Source organism: Neovison vison, chromosome 11 (genome assembly GCF_020171115.1).
Source record: "Neovison vison isolate M4711 chromosome 11, ASM_NN_V1, whole genome shotgun sequence".
In the NCBI taxonomy this organism is placed as follows: domain Eukaryota; kingdom Metazoa; phylum Chordata; class Mammalia; order Carnivora; family Mustelidae; genus Neogale; species Neogale vison.
The window spans coordinates 140,269,982-140,294,258 of NC_058101.1; the positions used below are offsets into that span (position 1 = coordinate 140,269,982).

The window sequence follows — 24,277 nt, forward strand, 5'->3', positions numbered from 1 at the left end:
AGCCCGGGAACGGGAGAGGGAGAGGAAGTCTTCCTGTCCAGCCGGGTGCCGGATAGGAGCTCCATCCCCAGAACCCTGGGATCATGACCTGAGCCAAAGGCAGACACCCAAGGACTGAGCCACACAGGCGCCCTGCAGGTTTTCTTTTGTAACCTTATTTCTCACCGGGGAAGAGGACCACTCTAACTGGTTCAAGTGCTGGCAATAAGAAAGCCCGGGGAGAGAAGGGAGTCAACCCAGGGATGTCACAGCAATAAAAGCTGTGAGCTGGGGGATCGCCCTGGCCTGGCCACCCCCTGCATGTGGGTGTCCCAACTGTGGCCCTTTCTCACTTCCTGGGACAGCGGCTATCCTGCCTCCAGCCCTCCTGCGCTAACATGACCTTGGTGGACAGAGTTCACATGGGACTTTCTCCCGTCAACACGCCTGCATGCCAGCATTTAAGAGGAAGACTTCTAGAGCTCAGTGCTTTAACCCGGATACTAAAGTAGGAGTCTGGGCACCTCGGCGAAGAAAGGTAATATGAGGATATAGGAACTTGACATCACTGGTCAAAGGCTGTATGGTGGAATCAGGCGAGAGTAGGATTAGAATCAAACTACCATCATACCGTAATTCAGGCACAGACTCTGGAGACACATCTGTATCTGCTCTATCTGTAGGTTGCTCATTGCCTCTGTAAGCTCGTTTGTAAAATATTATCTTGTGAGGTTGTCCTGATGGTTAAATAGTATAGTATCCAAGGGTCTTAGCACTGTGCTTAACACACAGCAGTCTCAGGTGCTGTAATCCGAAGCTGTGTGGTGTGGTGTTGACTATGGGCCCCAGTGACCAGGTGGGTTTGAATCCTGGCTCTGCCACTTATTCACTTACTCTGAATAAGTAAATTAACCTCACTGGGCCTCAATTTCCTCATCCATATAGTGGGAACAATAACCTACTTCGCAGTGTCATTGTAAGAAATAAATGGTTTCATCTATGGAGAGGACCTACCATAGTGCCTGATATATAGTAAGCAGTCAATACACAGCTTACTATAGTAGCAGTCCTAGGAGTATTGCCACCAGGAGATTTCTGAGTTCTTTTAGAAATGCCTAATGAGGGCACCTGGTTGGTTCAGTGGGTTAAGCCGCTGCCTTCGGCTCAGGTCATGATCTCAGGGTCCTGGGATCGAGTCCCGCATGGGGCTCTCTGCTCAGCAGGGAGCCTGCTTCCCTTCCTCTCTCTCTGCCTGCCTCTCTGCCTACTTGTGATCTCTCTCTGTCAAATAAATAAATAAAAATCTTAAAAAAAAAAAAAAGAAGAAATGCCTAATGATTTACTTTTGTATTTCTAGAACCTGGCTCATGTAGGGGTTCAATAAGCATTAATTAATTAATTAATTTTTAGATGAATGAATAGGCTAGTTAATACACTACTCTCCATTAATTATTTTCTTCTGCCCAATAAAATAAATCAATAAAATAAATCCAGCCCTGCATCAGGCTCTCTGCTCAGCAGGGAGCCTGCTTCCCTTCCTCTCTCTCTGCCTGCCTCTCTGCTGACTTGTTATCTCTGTAAAAAAAAAAAACAAACTTAAAAAAATTTTTTAAAAAAGAAAAAAAAACCAGTCAGTGGGGCATATTTGAGACACAAGTCATAGTCTGACCACCCTGATCAAACCTAATGAAGTGGCTGGCACTGCTTTTTATGGATTTTGCTTCAAGGGACTGGGTCCATAATACCCTAATCCAGAGTCTGAATATTAAGACACAGCCTGACAAACTTCGACAAGCTTACAAAATAACCCAAGGACAGCAAAAATCTCATAAAAGAAAAATAATAACTGTAATTTATTTGTGCATAAACAAAGGCAATTAGGTAACCAATACCAAAATATCTGTGATTTATTTGTGCACAGGAAATGGAAAAGATGATCATTTCCTCAGATGCACCACCCCCTTATGTTCCATGGACAGAGGCGAGCTCTTCCCCACAGGTGTAAGGACTGTCTACCTCACTTCTCAGTGCTGTGCACCGAGAAATTCAGGTGTAAAAAACATCATGGAAGATCCCCTAAGTTTTATACTTGGAGGATAAGAGAAGACACAGGTATAGTGGGCAAAGACCGGGGAAATTTTAGGAGGGCAGGAAGAAACTACCAGAAAAGAGGCCAAGTCCCACCACTGTGGAAATCAGAAAGCAAGTGACTGGGTTGGAAGACAGTCACTTCCATGGCAAATAATGCCATATAATTCCTGGATTAATTAGGAATTAATTCCTAATTCCTTCTCTCCTCGTCTCTACTCCTACATTCTAACTATCTATGAACGGAAATAGGGACATTTTGGTTTACTTCCCATGGCAAATCAGGAAGATTTTTACTCTCTAGTTCATATCAAATTCCTCACAGGCTAGAAATCCTTTCTCTAATGCTATTAAAAGGCCGTATTCCAGACACATTGCAATTAATAATTAAACTTACTTCCCTTGACTTAAAGGAAGTGCAACAGCTATCTTATAAAACTACTCCAAGAATCAATTGGTGGCTCAGTGGGTTAGGCCGCTGCCTTCGGCTCGGGTCATGATCTCAGGGTCATGGGATCGAGTCCCACGTTGGGCTCTCTGCTCAGCGGGGAGCCTGCTTCCCTCTCTCTCTCTCTGCCTGCCTCTCTGTCTACTTGTGATCTCTCTGTCAAATAAATAAATAAAATTAAAAAAAAAAAAAAAGAATCAATTCTACTCTTGTACATCTTAAAAAAAACTATCCATGTCTTGCTTTCATTGCCAGATAACGAACCTGCTAATCCAACCTCATTGGAATGTTGAGCAGTCCACAAAATCAGATGTCCTTATAATGCCCTCTAACTCGGTGGGAATTCTCCTTCTGGAAAGAACACAGCCCAGCCACAGGTGTATATATACAGCTCGAGTCATAGAGATCATCTGCTGGCTCCCTACAGAATCGCCTCTTTGTTTTAAGTGCTATCTGATGTGGAAAGAAAGCAGGACTTTTTGAGAAAGGAAAAAGTGAGGAGCTGTGATCTGTCAAAGGACCTCGGCCAGGATATACGCAACAGCACCCAATGTTCCTTCCCTACCCATCAAGAAACACAAGCCTAAATTCGAAGAACCTGGTACTGTCTTTCATCTTGACCCAACCACGTGGCATGACATTTGTCCTCTCCAAAGGAATATGAGCCACCAGCTGTCATATGGCTCTTTCGTCTCAGACCAACAACCGGATTCAGGAGCACAAACTCCATCATTTTCTAAGCCCATGGGAGACTCAGTTCACTACCCCAGCTTCCCTGACTGGCTCCCAAGTCACCTCCCTTCTTGCTCAGGCAGAGCCTCTCCAGCAGCAACTGGAAGCAGCAAGGCACAGGATTGTCATCCTTTCATACAATCTGAGGTATTTAAAGTTGCAAAGAACAAAAGAGATGATACAGTCTCATTCCAAGAATTCCAAAGAATTGGGCCTGGGCCTGGCGGCCCTACCAACACGATCACCTCTCACTTTGCCGTCTTCCCCACCTCCACCCCGCACCGTGCATCTCTTCAGAAGACCTGGACCTCTGTGGTCCTATCCTGTCTGATCACCATCTTGGAGACAAAGAAACAAGTCTGGGGAGGTGACATGACTCCCCCCAGCACCATAAAACTAGCAGGTGGCAAAGGCTGACACAGACTCTGAGCGTGTGTCTCTCCTCCCAGGCAGGCCTGGGGACCTGGCGATCTTTGCAGGCTGTGTGAGGTTCACCATGACTACATTAGTTCTTTTTCTTTTTTCTTTTTAAGATTTTATTTATTTATTTAACAGACAGAGATCACAAGTAGGCAGAGAGGCAGGCAGAGAGACAGGAAGGGAAGGAGGCTCCCTACTGAGCAGAGAACCCCATGCGGGCCTAAGCTGGAGGCAGAGGCTTTAACCCACTGAGCCACCCAGGCACCCCCACTACATTAGTTCTGTGGGATGGTTCAACAGAAACTATTAGAAACACAAGCACAGGTCTCACTAGATGAAAATAGAAAACTGAATTGAATAACAAAGAGCCCTCACAGCCCAGCTAGTCTGCTTTAAGAGTTAATGGTTTCAAGGGGATGGACACGCAAGCGCCACAGTCAAATGGCAGGAGTTCCCAAGATAGCAGAGAAACAGGAACCCATCACAAAGCCCGAGAGGACTCAAAGGTTAAGACTCTGGCCGTCCACATGGCAAAGGGCAGAGAAAAAATAAACCACGACATCCTGTTAGAGGGGGGAGTCACAGAGAAGGCAGACTCCAGGGAATAAAAAGAAAAGAAAAAAAAAAGGTATAAGACATAATAGACCAAGACTATTTACCAACTTTGCCCAGTTGAGAAACTGCAGATCTTCAGAATGACCTTGACAATACAAATCCAACCCCAAAATAGACACAGAGGACCAGAAGTCATTAACCAGTTGTACAGACTGTGTGTGAAACCCCTCAGTCTGGTCCAATTTGAGAGTCGGGTACAGCAAGGAAAGCACAAGGAGTGACTCAAAGACCTGCCTTGTTGGCATCAGATGGCCAGTGCCTTCGGGCCTTTCTCTTTCCTGTGCCCTGCTGGGCCTCGGAAAAATTTCCATTCTATTTTTAAAAAGATATTAACACATGTTTGTTTGTCCCCAGAAATGGAAGTGGAAGAACCCAGCCTTCATTTAGACTTGCCCAGAAACTTATTTGTGATAAAAACAAGGGTCTTATTTCTGGTCTTCTATTTGTTCTGATGGGCTTTCCTAACAGCATTCTGGGACCTTTATCCAGACTTCCTGTGGCGTCTGGATCCTGCTCCTCCCCCCAGCATTCTCTCTCCACTATTTCTGGCTTTTCAAGAATGGGTCGACCCATTAGCTTAAGTGCAAAATCCTGAGATCTTACACCCAGAAAGGGAGGCTGCCTCCTGTTGGTAAACGGCAAAATCGCTGAGACTTCATGAGAAAGGCACCAGCTTTCAGGGGTGCCTTGTGCTCCACCCCACCTCCTCCTCTCACCCCAGCCTGGAGGTCCTGCTGGGAGGCTGCCCCTGTGCCCTCAACTCGCTGCCCAAAGGCTGCCTCCTCTCTGAGGCCTTCCCTGCCCCTCCCATCCTAAGTGCCCCCCTTGGTTACTTAGCACTCCACGGTATTTGACTACTTCATGACAATTGTCACAGCTTGTAATGATGGATCTATTGACTTGCTCAGTTAGAGCTGCTTCCCACCAACCTGCAAACTCCACCGGACAGGGTCACAGCCCAGGGCTGGTGCAGTTCCTGTGCATGTGCCTTCCGAGAATGTGTGCTGAAGAATGACTGAGTGTCAAACTTGCCCGGGCACGACCCCGGGCGTTGCAATCAACGCTCCTCTGGAGAACACACTCTCGCTGGCCAGGTCCTTGGGCGACACACCTTCCACACTAGTTATGACTGAACCTCAGTGAAAGGTTACCTGTGAGTTATACATGTAGAGGGACTCTACTAGGAAAATGGTGTGAGAGAAGATTTCAGCCTAAAATGGAACCAGAGGGGGCACCTCGGTGTCTCAGTGGATTAAAGCCTCTGCCTTCGGCTCAGGTCATGATCTCGGGGTCCTGGGATCGAGCCCTTCATCCGGCTCTCTGCTCAGCAGGGAGTCTGTTTCCCCCCACTCTCTGCCTACCTCTCGGCCTGCTTGTGATCTCTCTCTGTCAAATAAATAAAATCTTTAAAAATTAAAATAAAATGGAACTGGAGGGTATGAAATGGAGAATCTCACCCACATGCCCTCAGAAGAACAGAACTGAAGAACTGAGGAACTGATTTCTGGTTAAGGCCTGCCTTGCCGAGAACCAAGTCTCATCTCCTGACCAACACGCATCCGCCAAGAGTCTCTCCCCATCCTCATGCCAATGAACCTACTGCTTGGGCTCTGGCTGGACCTCCCTGCCTTTGATGCCTTGCCCAGAAATACAGCCCACCCCAGACCCTCAACAGATGGCCTGTAGCTCGCTACAGCCTGTGTTTCCCGAACTGCAATTCTTTGGCTATTCCCAAATTAACTCAATTTCTGGCCGTTTGAGCTTGCCTTGGTTTACCTCTTTATCTAGGCCGCCAGGTAAGCAAGATTATTGGGATCACATACCCTGCCTGAGAGTTTGATATTCTACAGCGAAAGATTTTCAACATTTGATTTTTTTTTTTTTTTACGTAAAAGAAACAGACTTACTGCTTATACAAATGTATAGTTTTGAAGGAGTAGTTCAAACTATAATGTAAAACCTCTTCCTTCAAATGGGTAGTCTAAAAACATACTGGAAAGAAAACACTATCAAGTAAGATATGGGATCCCGCTGTTTTTATTGTTTGGCCTGAAGTATTTGCAGTAGGATTAAAGGAAAACATTTTCCAAAGTAGTCTAGCAATCCTAATGTGCAGTTGGGCGGTAATAATCTTTTGCACAGAAGCCAAATAAGGAATTAGGGCCATGATATTCAGCTTTTAGTGATTCTCCCTACCACTGTGGGAAGTTCAGATGCTGCTGTGCAGAGACATTTTATGTTGCTCTAAAATTTTGCTTCCCGTTAAGCCCAAGATGGACAAGGGAGATATTCCCTGATAAGAGGCACGTTTTTTGAAGAGAAGAGAGGAAGGTAAAGAGAAAAGATGAGGTGCAGGCCACTTTTTATGACATCCCTTCCTTCCACTTTCATGCAACAATAATGGGAATGCGCAGTTGGCCCAAAGTGGTTTTGCACTCAAGGGAATTCAAAGAGGTTTTACAGCAATTGCATTCTTTGATAATTACAAATAAGGAGATAACTTTTTTCCCTTCATCAGAAAGGAACAGAAAGAGAATAACAGAAAAGCAAAAAGAAAAAGAGACCTATCTTTATGATAAAATCTCCAAAACCATTCTCTCAAAGCCAAAGTTATTGTCTAACTAGAGCCTGAGCACTAAACCCATCAGAAAACCCCACCCTTCATGGGTTCATCAAACCCTAATTTTCTCCCCCAAAGCCTCATCCCTGAATATCATCACATTGGGCTTAGGGTTTCAACACAGGAATTCGGGAGGGGGATCAAACATTCAGTCTGTTACAAAAAGCCTTTAAGGTTTTGTGCAAGAGGATCTGGCCCTTTTCTGCCTCTGTGGGCCCATCTCCTGGGCCTCATGCTATGACGAGAGCATCCAAACCACTTTCGGTCCCTGGATACACTGAGACTGCACGACCAAACCATGGGACACGGGATGTCCCATGGGACACGGGGCACTTAAGCCCAGCAGCTCCAGCACATCCAGTTGCAGCTGGAACTGCTACACTTGCTGGACCCAGGTTTGTCCCTCAACAAGTCTTCCTTAAAGAACCTGAAATGCACTCATTCTAGGCCTCCAGAGAGTCCTGAGTTACTCTCCTTCCCCTTGTGCCTTTATGCATGTTATCCCTCTGCCTGGAAGCCAAACCTTTCTCCTCTTGCTAGAGAGAGATTCAACGGATACCTCACCACTATTTTAAAAACTCTCCTGATAATCCCTTAACTCGGGCAAGGTATTTACCCCTCCTTTGAGTTCTCATCAATGCTCATACAGACTTCTATTGTACTTACCACTCTCCGCAGTAATTACTAGTTTAAATGTCTGCCTCTCCTATGAGAGAATGAGCTCTTGGCCTATACCTTACCTGACTTTTTATCTCTGGAAATAGCGGGGCCTCCATACAAGTAAGTGCTCAGTAAATATCAGCCATTTAGTCTATGAATATTACTTTTTCCCTATACACATTCTGGTTCAAGGTATATGAAGAGGAAAGGAACTCACACTTATTCAGTACCTACTATAAAGCAGGTTCCGCGCTCAATAGCCCATTTTGTTTTCAAGACAATTTTGCAAGATAGGAGTTACTGGTTTGAATAAAACAGAGATTGAAGAAGAGCCTTATTAGAAACAAGAGAAGAGTATTTATTAAAAAATCTATTTTGGATTGATAACCGTTTCTGGAGCTTAGTTGTCTTTTATTTATTTATTTATTTTAAATATTTTGTTTATTTATTTGACAGAGAGAGACAGCGAGAGAGGGAACACAAGCAGGGGGAGTGGGAGAGGGAGAAGCAGGTTTCCCACTGAGCAGGGAGCTCAGTGCGGGGCTCAATCCCAGGACCCTGGGACCATGACCTGAGCTGAAGGCAGACGCTTAAAAACTGCAGGTGTCCCTGGAGCTTAGTTGTCTTAACTCTAAAACAGCACAGCTGGGGGTGCCTGGGTAGCTTAGTCAGTTAGGCGTTTGCCTTCAGCTCAGGTCACGATCTCAGAGTCCTGGGATCCTGCTCAGCTGGGAGCCTGCTTCTCCCTTTCCTCCCTGCTTATGCTCTCTCTTACTATCTCTCTCTCTCAAATAAATAAACAAAATCTTTTTAAAAAGACAAACAAACCAGTACAGTGATTGAAAATTGTGCTTTAGCAAGTGACATGTTCTATATGTAATAGAAACTCAATGTCTTAGCATAGCTTAGACCTACCAAAATGTGTAAGTGACCAAGAACAACCCAACTCAGCATTAACAGTGAGCCTCCCATGACGTTGGTGGTGCAGTCGTCTGAGACTGGTTTACTGTATTATCCAATGGATCCTGCCGTTGCTTCCAGTCACTTGCAGCTATAGACCAAGCATTACCACTCATACTGTTTCTTAGAGTAAATGCTCTGCCATTATTACACTGGCATGATTTTTAAAAATTGGATGAAAAATCCTTCAAAAACAATTCCACTATTTGGATGCTTCTGGTGTATATACATATATATATATATATATATATATATATATATTTTTTTTTTTTTTTTTTAAGATTTATTTATTTGAGGGGAGAGGGGCAGAGAGAGAAGGAGACGCCATGTCAGGCTCCCTGCTCAGTGGGGAATCTGCTTCTCCCTCTCCCACTTCCCTTGCTGTGTCTCTCTCTGTCAAATAAGTTAATAAAATCTTTTTTTTTTAAGTCAAAAAGCAAGAGTTAAACCCTAATTCCTCCTACCTTAGTCCCTGAAAGTTAAATCGGCGAGCAAAAAGGAGAACCAAATTTAACTGATTTCCAGGTCTGCTCATTTCCTCACTTATGGAAAGCAATAAGTAACGTAGTATTTTAGATGTCATTAGGCTTACAAAGATATTTAAGACACAATCCTCAGAGTCAAAGAACTTGCCGTCAAAAACAAGTATGTAAATAAGTTGGTAGATAAAGGCCGATCTTTCTTTAGGATAGAATTCCATGGCAGATTGTATAGGGTGCAAAGGAAGATTGAGGAAACGTACATTTGTTTCAAAAATGGATCAAGGGCTGGCTGGCTCGGTTGGTGGAACAAGTGACTCTTGATCTTGGGGTTATGAGTTTGAGACCCATGTTGGGTGTAGAGATTACTGAAAAATTAAATCTTTCAAAAAGAGAGAAAAAGGATCAAAAAAGGTTCTGGAATTGTTGTGTGGTAGCATTTGAGGGGGTTTCCAAGGTTGTGGGACTGTGACAGGTGAAGATGAGCAGGTGAACAGTAGGCCATTAAGACATCAGTGTTTCCACAAAGAACGAGCCAACACGGATAGGCACAAAGGGAGTGAAAACAGCCGAGTTTTGTATAAGATACAAGATATGGGGAAAATAAAAGAAAAGGCTGGAACACTGGATAGAAGCCATCTTGTAGAGGGCCCTAACTGCCAATGTTAGTAGAGTGCACTGACAGAGCAAAATTTGAGAAGTACAGGTGAGTGACAGAACTCTAACTTAAGAGAACAAATTTGGTCACAAGGAACAGGATGAGTTTCTTCAAAGAGAGAAAGCAGGGCACCAGTAAGGAAGTAATTACAAGAGTTTGCTCATTCATTCATCAAAGAAAAATTTACTTATCAAGTACTATAGGGCAGGCACATGCGTGCACTGAGGAAGGGAGGAACCAGGCATGGAGCCCTCAGGAGGCTTGGAATCTGGGGGGGAAGAGTATATCACCGTTCAGGCAGCTAAGAACTCTGATGGAGGTAAGACAACCCTGAGAGCCCAGGGGGTTGTGAAGAATCCCCAAGGAGGTAAGCCTTGGGTTAAATCTTGAGAGACAGGCAAGGGTTGGTCAAGGGAAGAAGAGAGGGAAGGGGAGTCAATCGGGAAAGACAACTCAGCTCTTGAACAACCTGACACATTCAGGTCTATCAGAAGCTCTGGGCCAGAAGGAAGTGAGCCGAGACTTTTTTTTTAATTAAAAATAATTACTATAAAGAAAATAATAGTCAACCATTTATTTATTAAGTACTTATTAAGCATATGTCCAACACTGATCTCTACACATGATCGTTCATTTAAGTCTCACAACTCTCTGAGCCAGGCATTGTGATTCGCATTTTACAGATCTACCCACTGACTTCAGCTGCTTCAGAAATTCATTTCTCAGAATCACATGGCTATTAACTATTGATTGGGGGGATTCAGACCTAAGTGTCTCTGACTTGAACATCAGTCTTGAGCCGTGAAGGCCAAGTAAGAGTTAGCCATACAAGGAAAGGTGGAACAAGCATTCCAGGCAGAGAAAGTCTGAAGGTATGCGTGTCAGCAGGGGGAAGACTGACCACAGGCTGTTGGGGATCACGAGCATGTGAAATACAAGGCTGGGGGCAGGAGATGAGGGGGGAGGGGCCAGCAGAGGCCAGGCTAGGATGGGTCTTGCTTTGTAGGCTGAAGGTATGAACTTTGACCTGAAAGCTATGAGAGCCCCTGAAGACTTAGAAACATGACAGATTAGAAGGGACGGACACACTCCAGTTGAGGTGTGGTGAATGGGTCAAGACTGGGGGCAGAATTATAGAAGTCTAGTGAGCGATGATGGTGACCCAGGCTTCTCTGATGAGAAGCATTAGGAAGATGATGCTCAGGCAACCTAGGTTGGGGATGAATGGCACCCCCCCCCCGCCCCTGCCACACACACACAGAAAAGTGAATTCAGGAGGAGCAGCAGAGGAGTCTGCATGCTTTGAGGCAGGACAGGGAATGGGGTGGTGAGGACAGGGGAGAGAAGGTGAAGTCGAGTTAAGTTCAAGTTTGGATATAGAGATGGAAATGACTGTGGGACCACCACATGCAGATGTCAAACAGGCTGCTAGGTTCACAGTTCCAGGCTCAGAAGAAAGGTCTAGGTAGGAAACAAAGATTTGAATTGGAAATTTGGGCAGGAAAATAATTAGCACTGACCACTAACCAGGTGCAGCTCATAAAGCTTTTTTTAAAAATATTTTATTTATTTATTTGAGAGAAAGTGACAGAGAATGAGAAACAGCATGAGCAGGGGGCAGGTACAGAAGGAGAGGAACAAGTAGACTCCTCATTGAGCAGGGAGCCCAATGGGGAGCTCGATCTCAGGACCCTGGGATCATGACCCGAGCCAAAGGCAGGCGCTTAGCCAACTGAGCCACCTAGGAGCCCCTCATAATGCTTTTCATGCATTTTCTCTTTAATCCTTTCAGCAACCATATTAGATACAGTTGTTATCCCCATTTTACAGACTATGGACTTAACTAAGCCACAAGGACGTTCAGTAACCTGCCTAGAGCCACACTATTCTTGGAGGATCCATATACTTCTACACCTTAACTTGCCAAATGTTTGTGCCTGTGATCCACGTAAAGACATCTCTTGTGTTGCCATTCAGTACAAATATATATTCTTCCCTGAAACCTAAGTTGCATGTAATCACACTGAGTCTTCTGCTGTTTCTTACTCTGTCTCACTTTTGAAGTAGGCTGGTTACAGCCCATGGTTTGATTCCCTAGCACTCTTGAAAAACCCACAGTTGGGAGACTCCCACCCCTGGCTCCGGTGATGGCAGTGGGACAGCCGAGGTGACATCACAGATGTTGGGTGGGAAACTGACTTCAGGGTGATTTTTAAGTTAAAAGCAGAACAAAATGAGAAGCAAATCTCTTCCACCAAATCACACCTGGAGGACACGTCTGTGGAAGCTCACTCTTTAGCACTGAGTCATTTACGGCTGTCACACGCATTTATGGGGACTGAAGCCATTTCTGCTGCCAGGGTTTTCCACTGTGAGGAACAGGAAAAGATGCAGATGCCCTTACCTCTGGGGAATGTTGAAATGTTGGTCCTACAATCGCTCCAGTGCCACACGGCGGCAGGATTTGGGCACACAGCCCAGAGAAAAGCAGCCGTGGTTCTGCCCTCCGCTTTGATGTAATTCCTGTGGACAGTAATTGCAATAGGAAATAATACCGCCACGGCGGAAGTTATGGAATATGACATTTACCATCTCGCTCAGCAGGAAGCAGCTTTGTTGGCAGGACTCAAGGAATTCACCCCCCCCACACACAAATGTATCACAGATCCTGAACGTACACATGTGTCTTTCCTTCCACTTCAGAGGAAGGGGGGAAATGTTCCTTTTCACTAGACTTAATGCCTTCTGAGTGACCCATCTACCTCCTGGCCACCTCCAGGGCCTCACTCCCCTGGTTAAGCCTTTCTTCCCTCTTTAGCACCATCACTTTCTCCTTCGGCAGGGCTCCCCTCCCCTCTGGTTTCAAACACACATGAGTACCCTCTAGAAAAGCCCCTCGGCACGAAGTCATGATGGGGGTGACGTACTGTTCTCCGTCTTGAGAGCGGCGCTGGTTCCCCAGCCACGGGCAGTGTCGAAGCTCCCAGAATTAAACACCAGGAGGGGGGGATGTTACTTACTCTCTGCAAACTCTATCTCAGAAACACGACTGCAAAATGAAAGCCTCCTGACCCTTTCCTCGATCCTGCCACCCCGTGAAGGCCGTCCTCTCCCTCCCTTCCTCTCCCTGACTCTTTCTCCTTACAATGCCCAATGTCGATAAACCCCCAAGTCTTCCCCACAGCTGGTTCCTGTTCTCTTCCCACCTTCCTGTGGCTCCCGGCACTGAAACTTCCGCACGAAACCGTCTTTCTCTGATTCAGCTTTGGAGGTAGAGAACTTGCCGGTTTCTCCTCTGCCTCTTTATTATTATTTTAAAAGATTTTATTTATTTATTTGTTAGTACAGGAGGCAGAGTGGCAGGCAGAGGCAGAGGGAGAAGCAGGCTCCCCACGGAGCAAGGAGCCCGATGTGGGACTCGATCTCAGGATGCTGGGATCATGACCTCAGCCAAAGGCAGCTGTTTACCAACTGAGCCACCCAGGCATGCCCCCTCTGCCTCTTTAAATGCTGCTTTGACTCACTAGTAATCCTCTAACTCTGGGAATGTGCCCAAATACCAAGCCCACCGCTTTCTCTAAATTGTATCCTGCAGAGATCGCCCCACTCCCAAGGCCTAGGGACCACTTGAACACACTTGACTCCCCAGATCAACAACTCTGAGAAGAGACACATGGTTCAGATCACCAGTGACTGCTGTGGACATCTGCACTCAGCTCTGTCTCCACCTCACATGCTCCCTTTGCCAGCTGCCCTTAACGATGCTAATGACCTCCCCTAAGGTCCTTCCCCCAGACCTGAAACCCCAGAGACTCCACTCAGCCTTTTGTATCAAGACCAAAGGAGGTAGAGTGCTGTGTAAACTGTCCTGTTCTCGACTTATAATGTATTAGCATTGCAACTACTTAAATCTTTTAAACTCTTCCTTTAAAATGTCTGCTGATTTTACCCACTTTTTCTCCAACCACTCCCAGCCCATGGCTCCCTTCCTTCCCCACAGCGTGTTCCACATTCCGTCAATAGTGCATCTTTATGAAACCTTTTTTCTCTTACTCTGCAACTCAGTACTCTTTAAAGGCTCCTGTTACGGGCTGAATTTGTCCCCCTGAAAAAGATATGTTGAAGCCCCCAGTATCTGAGAATGTGGTCTTATTTGGAAACAGGTCTTCACAAAGGTAATCAAGTTAAAATGAGGTCACTTGGGTAGGTCCTAATGAGGTATGACTGATGTCCTTATAAAAGAGGGGCACGGACACAGCGACATCCAAGGAAGACAGTGTGAAGACACGAGAACGCCCCCTCCAAGCCGAGGAATGCCTAAGGCCACCAGAAGTCAGGAGAGAGGCACAACAGATTTTCCCTCATGGCCCTCAGAAGGAACCAACCATGCCCACACACTACAGCACCCAAGTACTAGTTCACATTTCTCTGTCTGGCACAACAGATCCTCTTTGGTGTGGCTCTGTCCTCTTTCTTCAACCTCAGTTCTCCAACACTTTCCTAGCTAGACCTACTGGTCAGTCCTCCTCCAGTCAAAGGTGTCTCCCTGCTACTCTCCACCTGGGCTATAGCTCTCTACCCTTGCTTGGGATGTTCCCAACCTATCATGCCCTACCCACCTCTCTCTTCCATCTAAATCTTGACATTCTTTAAGCTCAAACTTTCACCCCTCTTCCTCAATTATACTATCACAGCTTTCTTGGCCTATGTTTTCCTCTCTCTTCTCTGAGTCACCACTGGACTTCTCATCTGTATCATATAAGTTGACTCTTGATTATGTCTTGTTTACATAGCTCCCTCCTGGCTTTTTTGTGTGGTATTCTCAGATCTGGGATTAACTTTTAAGTGATTATTTTCTACTGGAAACCACTTTTCCAGATACCTTCCTAGATTTACTTCCTTGAGAAAACACCCTTTCATCTAGAGATTCTCACAATTTTTGTATTATTTTATCATATGTCATCCAATCAAGTTCTACTGCGCATTTTGGTCCAGTGAGATCAACACTGTAGGTGTCAGGTGAATGTGATAACCACTACACTATGGAAAAAACACTGTAGGTGTGAGTCCCAACTCTTCCTTTCCTGGAAAAGTCACTGGACTTCTTAGAGTCTTGGTTTCCTCCAGAGCCATTGTAAAGGTAGGATGGAATAATTTATGTGAAAGTGATTGTTAAAAGGTAAAGATGTGCTCAAACATGAGATTAAATCATTATCATCGTCTCAGTGCCAATTTAGCTCAGCTAATTAGCTGCCATGCTGATGAAATCATGCACATGAGCCAAGTGAGCTGGTTCACAGGGACCAATAACTTTCATAATACAGAGTGAGCAGAGAGATGGAGAAAGCTGCAAAGTACATCCTGGTTCATCAGCAGGGTTATCTTCTTAAATAAAAGACAGATAGCGTACAGTGCCCTCAATCTACTTAAGGCATGCAGGATCCCAGGATTTTGGCAGAAATAACCGACAGGCCCTGTCATCATCAACTCTGGTGCATTAAATCCACAAGATAATATATTATGCCTAATTCAAGAGTTTAATGGGTTGTTTTGCTTTGTTTTGTTTTTTGCTTTGGTAATTGTATTCTACTGGTTTTAAGACTGAAAGATAACCAAGAATTGCTCTATCTGCCTGCAATACAAAAAGCAAGTCAATCTCTCTCAATTTAGAATTATTCCAATATGGCTCATCCCATGGGCATATTGAAACAGGGAAGAGCCAAACCGTTATTCCAATTTCCAATGAGGATGAGATTTAGTAGTATACAGACTCCAAATGTTTGGTTAGTATTCGCATCCTAAACCCCCCAAACCTTCCCTTCAAAACCAGCCATATGAATTTAGACTTCTTCTTGTTGTTGTTTTTAAATTTAAATGTTTTTATTTTTAAGGGATTCCAGTAACTTTCTCTTTTACTTCATCTTTCGTATTTGTCCCATGAACTTTAATACACTGGCCGATGATTCAGGTGAATCAAGTGGTCATTCTTAAGTTGCAGACACCAAATACAGCACGTGTGGTAAAAACATGTAAGTATTACAGCAGAGATTATTTGTTAAATCCAGAAAGCTGAGCCCTGGGTCTCTGGGGAGGGGGCACCTGGGAGACTCAGTTAGGTTGGGTATCTGCCTTTGGCTCAGGTCATGATCCCAGGGTCCTGGGATCAAGTCCTGTGTCTACATCCCTGCTCAGCGGGGAGTCTAGTTCACCTTCTGCCCTCTGCCTCTCCCTCTGCTCATGTGCTCACTCTCTCTCAAATAAATAAATAAAATATTTGTTTAAAAAGGAAAGAAAATAGATCTATGGGGTGCCTGGGTGGTTCAGCCGGTTAAGCGTCTGCCCTTGGCTCAGGTCATGATCGCAGGGTCCTGGGTCCGAACCCCACATTGGGCTTCCTGCTCAGCGGGAAGCCTGCTTCCTCCTTTCCCACTCCCCCTGCTTGTGTTCCCTCTCTCACTGTGTGTCTCTCTCTCAAATAAATAAATAAGAAAGAAAGAGAAAGAAAGAAAGAAAGAAAGAGAAAGAAAGAAAGAAAGAAAGAAAGAAAGAAAGAAAGAAAGAAAGAAAGAAAGAAAGAAAGAAAGAAAGAAAGAAAATAGATCTGGACAAGAGCTGGAGGTCTGAGTGTCTCCACCTGGAATGACTCCCTCCCTCTTGGTCTGCTGGTGAACTCCTGTGCACCCCCCAGACTACCCATCAACAGATTCTAGCAGAATGGCTGAATAATGAGGACTGAAGACCAGCCTAGTTATAGACAGATCTGGCAATACTTTGATGAGTGGATTTATCCAAGGGACTTGGTGAAGGGAAAATGGCTTAGGGGGGAAAAAATCTAGGAAAAGAAATGTAGTTCTATCTAGATTTAATCCTAGTGGGGAGCATCCTCTACGAAATAAGTCCCAAACATGCCAAGAATATTTTGTACTGCATTACAAATGAAAACCAGCTCCCATGCAGATGGAATGAAGAATTTCATAACCCAATAAATCTGCCTGCCTCCCAGGACGGAAACTGCTTTAACTATTCCAGACAAATTCTTACATATTTCCCACTCTTGATGTGTAAAGGCTTTTAAGTCGGCTGAATTTGGTCTGTGATAGATGCTTATTAAAAATTCAGAATCTTTGTTTAAGCAAAAACAATGTACGTGGACCCCAAGTAAAATCCTTGTTGAGGAAATCCCTAAGAAATCTGGGGTTTTTTTCTCTCAATGAAGTTATGTTAAAAATGAAGAACATACGTTCTTCTGCGGGATCTGTAGTTGAGGTGGAGATATTGGAGTAAATGTCAGAACCCCCACACCCTTCACTCCCACCTCTTCCCTTCCCAGGCTTCTCATTTTTTTCATGTTGTTTTGGTGGGTGGTTTGGCAGCTTTTGTGGGCTTTAGACTTCAAGCTCCCATTACTTTGTACTTTAGGTTTCTGGATTGAGAGGTTTGTGGAGGAAAGGGATGAAGGACACGCCAAGGGTTAATTGCTCCTTAATAGCCCAAAATAGGGAAAAATAGCAACAGGGGCGCCATTAGCCTCCGCTCATCCTTCCTCTAAGCAAATGGCACCCATCACAGATCCTTATCAAGCAACATGATTGTGTGGCTTCTGTGTGACCTCAGGCAAAACACAGGATTTCCTATTTAAGGCTCATTTGTGGTAGAGCTTATGGCCCATCAGATCCAGGCAGCATTCGTTGCTTCTCTAAAATGCAAAGAGCTTTGTAAAGATTTTAATGGTACTGGAAATCTGGAGACCACGTTCTGGAACTAGTAAATTTAGTTTTCATCAGCGGCTTCATTGTTGGCTGAGATTTAGAAGCGAAAGGCCCCTATTTTTTGCCATCTGTTTTCTGCAGCAATCAAGGCACAAACATCCAGCCCATTCGAGTACCCTTTTATCCACTTTCCTTAGGGGGACCTCTGATTGATCATGCTAAATACGGGGGTATCCAAGAAACACTAACATTTCATGAGAGGTTCACTTTTTTCATCTCCTTCTTTGACTATAGTGGCCATTATTTTGCCTTTCCTAACAGAATCCAATGCACAAGTAAGCAAAGGAAACCCCGAACACAGGCTGAAGGATAAAGGGGGGCCAAGTGGTCCAATGCTGCACCGAGACGATTCACTCGCCAACACCACTGTGGAGACTGCTGTGCACCGAGGTGGCCTGTGCTGTTGCTAAGGCCAACTGTGCCACTGATTTTGAATTACAAAAGCACTTCCAGTTCTAAAATAATTAAGTCATGGAGATGAAAAGTACAGCGAAGAAAAAAAGGGGGTGGTATTAGACTGACCCCCAAGTTCCCGTTCTTTTGCATCTCCTAAAAGTTCCTATCTCTTTCCTCCCCCGCCACCCCACTCTCATGCTTCTAGTTCACTATTTTAATTCCCAGCAGAATCATTAAGTACAACAGGCTGCCCAGCTACAACGCTGGACGTGCACACTCCCATTGTGTCCGGTAGTCGAGGACACGCAGGCAAGCTAACAAGATGCAAATCCCATTCAATGTGGCCAATGTCTTCTTCTATCCCTATGCAAAGGCCCGGAACACTCATTCTTTTAGGCAGTTTTATAATCTGGCTCTGACACCACTGCTGAACGTGTAACACTAATTTAAATAAACCGCAGGTGGTTAGCAAAAGAGATAGTTCTGCCTTTGTTTAGTCTGAGAGGTTATTTTCACGATGAAAGAGACCTGGTTGCCTGTTCTTAGGCGAGGTTCAGGGATCTCCATCATTCACCCTCCAGGAATGTCCGCATTGTGAGTCATCTGGGTGCTATTCGGGTCCCTGCTGAACTGCTTGGTGACTAGGGAAGAAACATTCTAGGAAAAAAGGCACGCATCGAATAGGGGTCTTGGAATTATGAAGCAAGTGTCACTTCACCCAGGTTGTGTTGAAAGAGGCAAGAACACAACTTACTCTGCCAACGGAAGCAAATCTCATGTGAATCACCATGGTGATTCCCTCAGGATGTGGTTGTGTGTAGCTGAACTACAGATGGGGTTCTTCCCACAGACTTGGACCTGCTTTCCCAGGTGAGGAACTCCGTGCACAGGTGGGACAATGCACACTAATGCTTAAAGTTACCACTGAGGCTTGAAATGGCTTCCATGGCAGATGCTTACCTTTTACTCGATTATACATTACAGATCATAAAGCAGGGGGCTTGAAACACAGTACATGTTAAACAATACCTGTTCGCTGACAAACTAGGCTTAAAAACACCTTTCCTTTCTTCTACCTGATTGGACAGAATAGTCGGAAACATAAATGGGTCTAGTCTTTCACATTTTTGGTCTCATGTCGGGTCTCTCTTTTCAGGAGTCTTTTTTTTTTTTTAAGATTATTTATTTATTTATTTGACACAGAGATCACAAGTAGGCAGCGAGAGAGAGAGAGAGAGAGGAGGAAACAGGCTCCCCGCTGGGCAAAGAGCCCGATGTGGGACTCGATCCCAGGACCCTGAGATCATGACCTGAGCCGAAGGCAGCGGCTTAACCCACTGAGCCACCCAGGCGCCCCAGGAGTCTTAATCAGAAAGATTTTTCCAGTTGGTTTACTTCCTGGTCTTCAAAATCATCATCCCTGAAGGTCTGTATTGAGAGTCTAAAGTGCTAGTCCTTTCCCTAACTGGAGATAAGCCAGTCAGCAAGACTTTAATGCCTTTCTGGATATTTTGGTAGGAATCAGTGATTATATTTAAACTAAACAAGATGTCCCTCAAACAGTAGACATTCTGAAACTTGGAAATCATTTACAATAAGGAGTCAGCAATTTAAAAGGCTATTCTCCTTCCAGAATTACAACTGCCTCCAGCATAATTCTACAAACTGCTCTGGTTCCTGAAGTCTGCACTTCTTAGGTTCCTTCATTTTCCTGCAGTTAAAGCAGAAGGAAACTTGTACCCACAGCTTCTATTTGAACACTTCTAAACTGTCCTAAGTTAATAAAGATGCTGACAGACACAGTGTTTTTTTTTGCCTCAAGGACACATCCTAATCTTCCTGGCCAACCCTTCTGCCTCCATAAATTGCATCCAGACATCCAATATGTTCAGAAAGAAAAGAATGTAGTGAAAATTCTAGGATGGAGATATTTCTGTTCAGGGATTAAGATGAGATTCACAGGCAGGATATGCAAAAATGAGAGTTTTACACAGGAAAAAACCAGCATTTGTATGACAAAATATTTGCCCATGAAAGTTCAGTTTCTGAGGTTCAATTTCCACTAAATTCTCAAAAAAAAACCCACATAAAAGCTGAGTGGCTAGTATCCATGGTTCCATATCACTAGATTTCCTCTCTTTCATTTCCCCTCCACTTGCTTATCTCAGAGGTCACACTTGTCAATTCTTCTAAAGCCAAGACCAAATTCTATCCACATCAAAGACCTACTAATCTCTTCCAGAGAAAATAATGAACTAAACTCAACAGACTTGCAGGAGCTTTTTCCGACTTTCCAACTAGCAGGTCAGTCTCAAGGTCTAATATATAAGGGCACAAAAAAATAATGTTGATAAGGGAGTATGATTATACATCAGCCTTGACTCAAGGCTTTTTGTTTTTAAGATTTTATTTATTGATTCTGAGAGAGAGTGTAAGTGAAGGCAGAGGGAGAGAGAAATTTCATGCAGACTCCAAGTACTCAATCTTGGGACCCTGAGATCTAGGCCTGACTTGAAATCAAGAATCCGACTGAGCACCTCTCCCCACCCCGCCCCCTACCTCAAGGCTTTTAAGATAACAGTCTCGGAGAGGCTTCTCAAACAGACATCTAGGAATACATCTTCTCATGAAACCCAAAAGAAAACAGTCATTGTTCCTACCCACATCATCAGCAGAAGCATCAAAAGAGTCTTGCCTGTCCCTGCCAGCAAAAACTTTTAGGGCCTGAATAAATCAAGCTAAAAATTGTCTTTAGGGAATTTGTAACCCAAGATAGATTTGGGGTGAAGCGAGCAGTGGAGTGATGAGAGGAGAAAGTTCTGATTATGTTACCTCCCCAGAATTTCAGGATAGCAGTTCTTTCTTCCTTCTTTCCTTCCTTCCTTCCTTTCATTCTTTCTTTCTGATTTTATTTATTTATTTGACAGAGAGAGAGACACAGCGAGAGAAGGAACACAAGCAGGGGGAGTGGGAGAGGGAGAAGCGGGCTTTCCGTTGAGCAGGGAGCCCAAGGACCCTAGGACCATGACCTGAACGACCCAGGCACCACTCAGGATAGCATTTTCAAAGGTTCCTTGGGCATTACTGTACTACCCAATTGGTTTATTTCCACTCAACAGGCAAATTCTCACCAAGCAGCTCTAGGAGAGTAGTGAATTACAGCTACTCTGAAAAGGTCAAATAAACAGATCACTCCTGAGCCCCGAGGTAAATATGCAGCTCTTTCTAGTGTAGTCAGTGGACAGAAATTCAAAGGACAGAATTCAGTCCAAGGACAGACCAAAGAAAAGGTCAGAGTCTATGCTGTTAATTCTCAGGAAGACTCCCTACCCCATTTATATTCCGTGTCCTATGAGAAGTTCCTTCCACTTGTGTTCTAATACGAAGCAGAAATAACAAGCTGACCAGGCAATTAGGAAATCAGGGAAGACAACATCAAAATGATAATGCAAGAAAAACAATTCAAGATATAGATGCCGCGTCGCTTTCGAAAGATACAGTGGAATTTCCAATGCAGGATTTAACAGACATAGAATTTTCCAGGAAAATAAAGATAAGATTTGGGGAAACCTGAGAATACTGATAAGGAATGCTGTCATCTAAACAAACCTTGACGCGGAAAGGTAATGATATCCTAGAGTCCATGATCCAAAATAGAGTCATGTATGTACTAAAAGGAATAGTGTAAGAAAAGGGTAGAAAGAAAAGCAAGCGCACAGGGAAAAAAAACGTGCACATATGAGGGTGAGTGAGGGGGTGGGTGTCGTATTAAACCTCTATCTAGTCCAAAATAAGACTGAGTGATCTCACAGTGAAGACTTTTCATTAATGTATGCGGCCTCACCCAACTCAGCCAAATTCCTACTTACCTTAAGGGAGGAGGAAGGCAGAGGGTTTTTTTTTTGTTATTTTAAATTGATCCTTGATTGCTAACTGTACCTAAATCTGCAGAGGAGGGAAACATAACGTGCGTCATAAAGAATTCAATCAAATTCTTTGCCTCTTTGGTGGAGGTTGTAATAGTCAAAGTGTTCTGAATCATTCCTGCTCTTTTGTCTCAGCTGAAGGACAGGTACTACATCTGCCAAGGATGAAATCAAGTGGAAATCTGAAACTAGAGGTCAAGCAGGGCCAGGAAGTAGTGACCTGGGGCACAGTCTGTCCTCCCATCGCCTGGTAAAGGAACCGGGAAATACAAGTTATCGGGTGTCAATCCCATAACCGCATGCTAAAAATCTGATGAAAAAATTAATCTCCATTTTTACACGCCAAAAATTGTCTAGTGAAAAAAGCACTGTGGTGCGTAGGGCACAAGAATAGCCATGCCTCTTTCCCTAGGGGCTAACCTCATCTTTGGATGTCTGGAACTCTAAGGACTTTAAAATTAACTAGGTAAAAAAGCACCGAATCTAAAGCTGCCTCTGTTTCATAATTTAAGGCTGGCGACTTCCTGAGGGAATGGAGGAGTAAAAATGCTACCAGTTGCTCTATGGGGTTGGATTACGGTGGGAACAAATTTGGGGTTTCCAAGAAAGCTTTGGATCTGACAGGCGTTTCATACGACAATCGTTTCTCCTCACCCCGATTTGTCAACAACATACGGTTTTCAACACGGGGCATGCGTGTTCGAAATAAACCATATCCACCAAAAAGAGCCCTGCAAACCCTCAAAAATCAACATGTCCCTCTTCTGATAAGCTAGAACTGTAACGTGCCCTCGAGTTGCATGAAAGCTAATAGGAAGGAAACCTATTTGAGTGGTTTTGCAAAACGACCAAAATTTAAGAGAAACAGGGAGAGGAAACCCGTCGTTTAAAAAAAAAAAAAAAAATCATTAAAGCAAGCCCTTTTAAGATCGCAGAATATCCATTTCCCCCCCCCACCTCGGTGCACAATGACGTGAACAGTTTTACTTCCGAAGCTGTGCACAGATACTGCAGGCAGGACAGAGCGGCCCGGTTCCCCCCGGGGAACCTCGGCCGGCCCGGGCCTGAGTGGACGCCGAGTCAAGGCTCAGCACCCTCCGCGGCCCGACAGCGCCGGCCGCCGCGCGTCCCCACCGGCGCCCGCTGCAGCCTGGCATCGCCGCACCGCCGGCAGGATCCGGAAGCGGACCGGCGGCCGCTGCCCTCGCCGCAGTCCGCGGGGACCCGGGCCGGAGCGGAAGGCTCCGGGCGCACCCGGCCGCGCCGCCCCCAGCCCCGGCGCTGACTTACTGCCCGTGGGCGCCTCGCTCGGCGGAGAACCGGCGCGCTGGCGGGAGGCGGCGGGCGGCGGCTCCGCCTCCGCTCGGGCGGCGGCCCCCTCCAGGGCCCGGGTTTGCTCGCGCGCGGCCCCTGCGGCGGCGGCCGGCGACCTCGGCGGGCGCGCTCCTCCCGGAGCCGTATCTGAAGTGGAGCCGCTTCACCGCCTCGTGGGGTCCGACAGCGGGGCTGAAGGGGCACAGACAGGCGAGCGGGAGCAAAGCTGCCTCCCAGCTGGCTTCTGGAGGCCCTGGACTCGGTGTCCCCGGTTCCAAAAGGCTCTCTGGTTGGTCATTTCCATTCGGTGCCGAGGCGCAGAGCGACGAGACATCTGTTTTCCATAAGCCGCCAGGCAGGGGCAAATCCTGGATTACGGGTTGCCCGGCCCCCGCAGCATTCCCAGACCCCGCAGGGCAGCTAATCCCCGCACAAAGAGCAGGAAAACAACACGCAAGTTGGTGCCCAGTTCCAGAAAGATTTCCCAGTGCGATGACTAAAGGCTCTTGCGCCCAGCCTCCGGGGAAGGGCCAATCGCAGCCCAGGCGGGGCAGAGGAGGGAGGGTTGGCTGGGTTCGCAGGTCTAGTCCAGCAAGCGCGTCCTCCCTGCCAGTCCTGTAAACACAAATGCAAACTCTGGCCCTCCGGGGAAACGACTTTAGTTGGACGAGGCTGAGACAACCCCAAAGGTCCAGCGTTCATTCTGGGACGGTTTACGCTACTGAAAGCAATCATGACTCCTGAATGGGAGACAGGAAAAAAATCTCTGCGTTTACTTTAGTAAATTCTGATAATGGGTCACTGCGACACCATCATCTCTGAAAATGATAAGAAATTACTGCCTCTTGGGGACTTATTGTTTATTCTGTAAAATAGGTTTGGGTAGGAAGTCTCCCCCAACTCATCAACCCCGAATTCCTTGCTTCCTTCTAGAATTTTTTTTTTTTAAAGATTTTGTTTATTTACTTGACACACACAGAACGAGAGAGAGAGAGAGAGAGAGAGAGAGAATGAGATCACAAGTAGGCAGAGAGGCTGGGAGAAAAAGAGGGGGAAGCAGGTGTGGGGCTCAATCCCAGGATCCTGAGATCATGACCTGAGCTGAAGGCAGAGGCTTAACCCATTGAGCCACCCAGGTGTCCCTCTTCTAGAAACATTTATCCGTGCCTCCCATGTGCCAGGCACTAGGCTGAGAATAGAAAGCTGCAAAAAG

The 24,277-nt window shown here is 45.5% G+C and overlaps 1 protein-coding gene across 9 annotated transcripts in view; it reads right to left on the bottom strand.

The window, feature by feature from the left end:
- The window catches only part of TRIM2 (tripartite motif containing 2), a 158,598-nt gene that overhangs the window by 70,233 nt on the left and 64,088 nt on the right, over positions 1-24,277 (bottom strand). For 2 of the 9 annotated variants that reach the window (XM_044224844.1, XM_044224845.1), the window contains exon 2: positions 12,064-12,182. The exons of 5 other annotated variants lie outside the window; for them this stretch is intronic. In XM_044224844.1, coding sequence (XP_044080779.1) covers positions 12,064-12,182 — 119 coding nt within the window. Of the gene's footprint in view, positions 1-12,063; positions 12,183-23,040; positions 23,061-24,277 lie in introns of those variants that run through there. 2 more of the 9 variants (XM_044224855.1, XM_044224856.1) reach the window with 2 other exon arrangements.